Source organism: Mizuhopecten yessoensis, unplaced genomic scaffold (genome assembly GCF_002113885.1).
Source record: "Mizuhopecten yessoensis strain PY_sf001 unplaced genomic scaffold, ASM211388v2 scaffold267, whole genome shotgun sequence".
Lineage (NCBI taxonomy): Eukaryota > Metazoa > Mollusca > Bivalvia > Pectinida > Pectinidae > Mizuhopecten > Mizuhopecten yessoensis.
In genome coordinates this window covers 261273-269032 of record NW_018403461.1, presented here as the reverse complement: position 1 = coordinate 269032, position 7760 = coordinate 261273, and the positions used below count along the sequence as shown (strand labels likewise).

At 35.9% G+C, this 7760-nt stretch overlaps 1 protein-coding gene across 19 annotated transcripts in view; it reads right to left on the bottom strand.

The window, feature by feature from the left end:
• LOC110445868 (twitchin-like) overlaps positions 1-7760 on the bottom strand; it is a 191456-nt gene that overhangs the window by 55041 nt on the left and 128655 nt on the right. For all 19 annotated transcript variants that reach the window (XM_021490707.1, XM_021490699.1, XM_021490768.1 and 16 more), the window contains 7 exons: positions 5491-5665; positions 4913-5018; positions 4209-4405; positions 1918-2090; positions 1489-1618; positions 973-1121; positions 196-439 (listed from right to left, as the gene is read on the bottom strand). In XM_021490707.1, coding sequence (XP_021346382.1) covers positions 196-439; positions 973-1121; positions 1489-1618; positions 1918-2090; positions 4209-4405; positions 4913-5018; positions 5491-5665 — 1174 coding nt within the window. The remainder of the gene's footprint in view (positions 1-195; positions 440-972; positions 1122-1488; positions 1619-1917; positions 2091-4208; positions 4406-4912; positions 5019-5490; positions 5666-7760) is intronic.

Genomic DNA, 7760 nt, shown 5'->3' with positions numbered 1-7760 from the left:
ACACCTACAGCCACCACACCTACACCTACACCTACAGCCACCACACCTACAGCTACAGCTACACCTACAGCCAATCCTACAGCTACAGCCACACCTACAGTCACCACACCTACAGCCACACCTACAGCCACACCTACAGCCACCACACCTACAGCCACACTGCCCTATGTGTCGATGACCTTGTTATAGACATACCTGTGACATCTGCTCCTCCATTGTCCTCTGGTTTCTTCCATGACAACAGACAGCTTTCTGCAAACACATCACTGACATCAAGGGGTCCCTCCGGAGCCCCAGGCGCATCCAGAACAACAACGGGGATGTCGGCGGAGTGTGTACCACTCTCATTGGACACTGTCACGGTGTATTTACCTGTATCACCTCTCTCTGCCTTAGGCACATTCAATTTTGCAGAATCCTCATTGTTTGAAGTTCCAGCCTGAAAAATTGGTGATGCATTGATTGATATATAGCAGAAAAACATATTACTTGATATGCTTTAAGATTTGACTGATTTTCATTGTTCTGGTTAATGAATAATATAGCATGATGTGTTGATGCACTCAAGCTGACCTTTAAAAGTTTTAACATATATTGACCTTTGTGACCTTGACTGACGGTCAATTGAAGCTATTTGAACAAGTTTGTAAGCACTTCAGTTACCTACAGGTCAAATATAACGACCTAGGGTACTATGAACCTTGAGGAGTCGGACAAAGAGTTTAGCATATTTGAACCCTGTGACCTGGAATAAAAAGTCACAATCGCTTGTTTGAACAACTTTATCAGTTGTCCATCACAGCTATTGTGTGGTCAAACGCAACGACTATAGACATATATGGTTTTTAGGAGATGTCTGAAATGTGAATTGTTAATGGGCGAAAGATGATGATAGATGGAGACTGATGGCAATAGATCATCTGAGCCTCAGGGAACCCAAACATTGTCCAATACTCTTATGTAATGACGTACCCTAGGTGTAAGAGGGCGGCCATCTTTCTGCCAGGTGACAGTAGGGGTTGGGGCTCCAGAGATACCCAGTTTGATGTTAAGGGGCTCACCAGCCCTCACACGAATTTCCTTTGCACCATACAGGGCATCCAAGTTGACTTTGGGAGCCTCTATTTGAATACAGGAAACATTTTTCATAGCGTATTCATTTTGTTTGGGATCAATAATCACCACTTAACATAGACAGATTATAAAAAACACCTTTCATTAATTTTTTGTGTATTATATGTAACAAATAATATACGCAAAAATAATTATATGTGATAATTATCCGTTATTTGATGTGATAAGAAATGTAATGACTATATATATACAACTTACATTCAATCAGAATTGTGTAAAATCATTAATTTCACCTTCAGATAAAATTTATCCTATTTTGACTTTCACAAATTCTCAGCAATCAATGAATCAGATTTGAATTCTTAGATAGTGATTGTACATAATAGTGAAAATAGACAGCAAGGCCATCTATACCTTTGGTGGGTTTGGCACAGATGGGTTTGGAAGCCACACTCGGCTCAGAGGTGCCAGCCTCATTCACTGCCATCACCCTGTATTCATATTCCTTCCCATCAACAACCTTCGCATCTTCAAACTCTAAATCCTGGAAAGTCAAAAAAGGAAATAACATCAGCAAAGTTTTACAACTATTTCTTCCCATAAATCTAAAACTTCAAGTAATTACTACAAATATGCGCAATGAAAATGTCGATGAACTACTTTTCATTCAATTGACATCAGTTTTGAACCCTTTGAACCCTTTCACCCCTATGCATCTTTAGTAGACTCTACCATGCTTTGATCTAGATGAGTCCATTATGGTCTACAGTGGTGAAAGGGTTCATAAGACATACTGATCATAACTTAAGCATTTTATCCATATAAATTGTAAATGCTGCTGACCTTGACAGGGTCCCTGTTGACCTTGACCCAGCGGTTGCTCTTTGGTTCTTTTCTCTCAACATTGTAGCCCTGAATAGGGTTGCCACCATCGCTCTCTGGTGGTTCCCACTTTATGGTGATGTGGTCCCTGTTTTGGTCGGCAACTTGGGGCTGGCCAGGTGGGAAGGGTTCGTCTGCAATCACAAAACATATGTTGTTGAAATTCAAGGTTTTTATTTAGCAGTTTGTATTGTAAGATCATCAATTAAAACGCAGGGTCAACACAGTGACTGCAATTTTTGATATTGTTATAACTAATAGGTCATCAATACAAAGTCAAGGTCACACCTATTGTACTTGGTATTGTAATAATGAAATGGAACAGTCACACATTTACACAGCAAGAATACCAGACATGACCATCTTTCTAGATATCACTTTCCAAAAAGATGTATTTCTAGACAACAGCAGTACTTATACGTGTAGAGATATTTCTAGACAACAGCAGTATTTATAAGTGTATAGGTATTTCTAGACAACAGCAGCACTTATAAGAGTAGAGGTATTTCTAGACAACAGCAGTTCTGATAAGTGTAGAGATATTTCTCGACAATAGCAGTATTTATAAGTGTGGAGATATTTCTAGACAACAGCAGCACTTATAAGAGTAGAGGTATTTCTAGACAACAGCAGCACTTATAAGAGTAGAGGTATTTCTAGACAACAGCAGTTCTGATAAGTGTAGAGATATTTCTACACAACAGAAGTACTTATAAGTGTAGAGATCTTTCTAGACAACAGCAGTAATTATAAGTGTAGAGATATTTCTCGACAATAGCAGTATTTATAAGTGTATAGGTATTTCTAGACAACAGCAGAACTTATAAGTGTAGAGATATTTATAGACAACAGCAGTACTTATACGTGTAGAGATATTTCTAGATAACAGCAGTACTTATTAGTGTAGAGATATTTCTAGATAACAGCAGTATTTATAAGTGTAGAGGTATTCCTAGACAATAGCAGTATTTATAAGTGTATAGGTATTTCTAGACAACAGCAGAACTTATAAGTGTAGAGGTATTTCTAGACAACAGCAGTATTTATAAGTGTATAGGTATTTCTAGACAACAGCAGCACTTATAAGAGTAGAGGTATTTCTAGACAACAGCAGCACTTATAAGAGTAGAGGTATTTCTAGACAACAGCAGTTCTGATAAGTGTAGAGATATTTCTCGACAATAGCAGTATTTATAAGTGTAGAAGTATTTCTAGACAACAGCAGCACTTATAAGAGTAGAGGTATTTCTAGACAACAGCAGCACTTATAAGAGTAGAGGTATTTCTAGACAATAGCAGAATTTATAAGTGTAGAGATATTTATAGACAACAGCAGTATTTATAAGTGTATAGGTATTTCTAGACAACAGCAGTTCTGATAAGTGTAGAGATATTTCTCGACAATAGCAGTATTTATAAGTGTAGAAGTATTTCTAGACAACAGCAGTATTTATAAGTGTATAGGTATTTCTAGACAACAGCAGTTCTGATAAGTGTAGAGATATTTCTCGACAATAGCAGTATTTATAAGTGTAGAAGTATTTCTAGACAACAGCAGTTCTGATAAGTGTAGAGATATTTCTCGACAATAGCAGTATTTATAAGTGTATAGGTATTTCTAGACAACAGCAGCACTTATAAGAGTAGAGGTATTTCTAGACAATAGCAGTATATAAAAGTGTAGAGATATTTCTACACAACAGAAGTACTTATAAGTGTAGAGCTATTTCTAGACAACAGCAGCACTTATAAGAGTAGAGGTATTTCTAGACAATAGCAGTATATAAAAGTGTAGAGATATTTCTAGATAACAGCAGTACTTATTAGTTTAGAGATATTTCTAGATAACAGCAGTACTTATAAGTATAGAGATATTTCTAGACAACAGAAGTACTTATAAGTGTAGAGGAATTTCTAGACAACAGCAGTTCTGATAAGTGTAGAGATATTTCTAGACAACAGAAGTACTTATAAGTGTAGAGATCTTTCTAGACAACAGCAGTATTTATAAGTGTATAGGTATTTCTAGACAACAGCAGTTCTGATAAGTGTAGAGATATTTCTAGATAACAGCAGTATTTATAAGTGTAGAAGTATTTCTAGACAACAGCAGCACTTATAAGAGTAGAGGTATTTCTAGACAACAGCAGTACTTATAAGTGCAGAGATATTTCTAGATAACAGCAGTACTTATTAGTGTAGAGATATTTCTAGATAATTGACATTTTTCTGGACACTTTTGTTCAACTTACCAAACGGATTTTTGGCTGTGACAGGTTCCTCAGTTTCCAGGGGTTCGCTCTCGCCATTATCACTGACAGCAACAACTCTGAACTTGTAGTCATGACCTTCTTGTAATTTTGGAACAGTCAGACTGGTTCCTTTAACCAGATCCTTTACAGGCTCCCAGCGGCCCTTCTTGGTATCATACTTCTCAACTTTGTAGCCTCTGGAATAATAATAATAATAATTCGAGGTTTTTGTATACCGCTTTATCAAAACCTAGTAGTTTATAGGTCGTCTCAAAGCGGTCACAAATTATTATCCGTGGTTATAGGGCCTTTGCATCCAGCCAATACCTTTCTCAACTCCCTGGGGAACATACGTCCGGAGCTGCCATTTTGGCGCTAACAGCTAGCATTCTACAATTCTAGCTCTGCCCAACCACGTACTAATTTACAGCTGAGTAGACTGGAACAAGCCGAGTAAAGTATCTTGTTCAAAGATACAACACAGTGCTGTGACGTGACTCGAACCCTCAACCCTTCGGTCACGAGCCCGTCGACCTACCAATAGACTACCCTGTCTCAGTTAAGAGATGTATGACAGATGATAGACGATGGGCATCTGATGCTTGACAGCAACAGATCCCAATATATGTAGCTTTCTTGCTCTTGAATGACATTCAAAGAATCTACCTTTTTTCCCAAATCTTTTTTACCAACAGAAATCTTACTTGACGTCATTGCCACCGTTATCCTTTGGAGCCTTCCACTCAAGTGTTACACTGTCCTTTGTCACGTCCTTGACAGCCAGTGGACCCTCAGGTCTGGTAGGTGGTGCTGAAAGAGAGATTTCAAATATTAAGACCAGTTAATTAATTTAACTTTCTTTATTTGCGCAACAAGTTCTATCAACTAATATTAATAATTGCATTGGTCAAGATAGCAGTGTCAGAGGAGAAATTCAGAGTAAAACCCCTCATGGTCAGGCAGGTGACCCGTACATTTTCACGTCCAATCGAAATCAAACCCTTGCCGTCTTAGTGAAAGATGCGGTGCTATCCACTGAGCTACCAGACTACCTATCCAGTTTAATTGAAAACTCTTAATATATACTTCAGGCCAGGCGAGCTAAAAATATGACATCAGAGAACTGGAAGACTATAAACACACTATAAAGGAGACAAGTTATTTTTATGATGTTGTTAATCATTTTGATCGGCATTACCATACACACAATATAGATGGCTATTTTGGTAACCAGGTTTCAGTTATGAAATGAATATTGCAAATGATATAATAAAATATTTACAAAGCACCACGACTTCCACGGTGACGGAGTCGGAACCGTGTTTATTGCCCACGGTACAGGTGTACATGCCAGTATCCTTCCTCACGGTCTGTTTGTAGGTGATATTGGACTTCTTTGGGACGCTGTTGTTGACAACCACGTCACCTCCAGACTCAACGGTCTCCGTCTTATCGTCCTGTAAATTACACAAACATGGCAACTTAACAGTCAAAAACAGTAATTAAATCGTTAAAAATACAAAAACTGGAGAGGTACCATGAATTACAGGTATTTTGGCCACAGGCCCCACCTCCATCTCCTATGAGTAATGCTATTTTATTAAAAATATTGGTCTTCATAATACTCACTTTCTTTGGTTTGATTTTTTTTCAAATTTTATAAAGGTCATGCTTTGATTATTTGTAATAAACTTTTGTTTTAGAACTTAAACTCAGTTAATGATTTTTACATGCAATTGCCTTTGTTAGGGCTTCTGTTACTACTTAATGTTTTCAAACAAAAACTCATATCACTTATTGTTACAGGTATACAATATAATTTCTGTGAACTTTTCAAACAATCTGAAGTTACTGACTAGGTGGTTTGGTCTATGTCTATGTCATAATTTAGCCAGTGACCTAATGCTCTTTATTGTATCGTTCAAATTTTGCTATTTAATTACTATTTCGATATTTTTTAATATTTTGCATATTTATGAAAGTGCCTAACGAGCCAATTTTCTTTCCAATGAAGCTTTATCTAACCTAATATATTCTGTATTGTCACCATAGAAAAAGGCATTCCCTGCTTGTGCTTACCAAGGGAATATATAAATATGAAATAGCAAAAACATTGTTACAAAGGGATTGTATGAATATAAAATATGAAAAGGTTGTAACCAAGGGAATGTATAAATATAAACGACAAAAAGGGTGTAACCAAGGAAATGTATAAATATAAATACAAAAAAAGGTGGTAACCAAGGAAATGTATAAATATAAAATATGAAAAGGTGGTAACCAAGGGAGTATATAAATATAAAATAGCAACAAGTTTGTAACCAAGGGAATATATATATATAAAATAGCAACAAGATTGTAACCAAGGGAATATATATATATAAAATACGAAAAGGTGGTAACCAAAGGAGTATATAAATATAAAATAGCAACAAGGTTGTAACCAAGGGAATATATAAACATAAAAAAGCAACAAGGTTGTAACCAAGGGAATATTTGAATATAAAATAGCAACATGGTTGTAACCAAGGGAATAAATAAATATAAAACCACAACAAGGTTATAATCAAGGGAATATATAAATATAAAATGGCAACAAGGTGGTAACCAAGGAAATATATAAATCTGAAATAGCAACAAGGTTGTAACCAAGGGAATATATGAATATAAAATAGCCATAAGGTGGTAACCAAGAGAATATATAAATATAGAATAGCCACAAGGTGGTAACCAAGGAAATATATAAATATGAAATAGCAACAAGGTTGTAACCAAGGATATATATAAATATAGAATAGCCACAAGGTGGTAACCAAGGCAGTATATAAATATAAAATAACAACAAGTTGGTAACCAAGGGAATATATCAATATAGAATAGCCACCAGGTGGTAACCAAGGAAATATATATATATATATAATAGCAACAAGGTCCTAACCAAGGGAACATATAAATATAGAATAGCCACCAGGTGGTAACCAAGGAAATATATATATATATAAAATAGCAACAAGGTCCTAACCAAGGGAACATATAAATATAGAATAGCCACAATGTGGTAACCAAGGAAATATATAAATACAAAATAGCAACAAGGTTGTTGTAACCAAGGGAATATATAATTATCCCAACAAGGTAGTAACCAAGGGAGTATACAATTATAGCAACAAGGTGGTAACCAAGGGTGAATACAATTTAAGCAACAAGGTGGCAACCAAGGAAGTATACAATTTAAGCTAAAATGACAACAAGTTGGTAACCAAGGGAGTAGATCAATATAGAATAGCCACAAGGTGGTAACCTGGGGAATAAGGAAACATAAAATAGCAACAAGGTTGTAACCAAAAGAATATAGAAATATAAAATAGCAACAATGTTGTTGTTACCAAGGGAATATATAAACACAAAATAGCAACAAGGTTGTAACCAAAAGAATATAGAAATATAAAATAGCAACAAGGTTGTAACCAAGGGAATATATAAACATAAAATAGAAACAAGGTGGTAACCAAGGGAGTTTAGAAATATAAAATAACAAGGTTGTTGTAACCA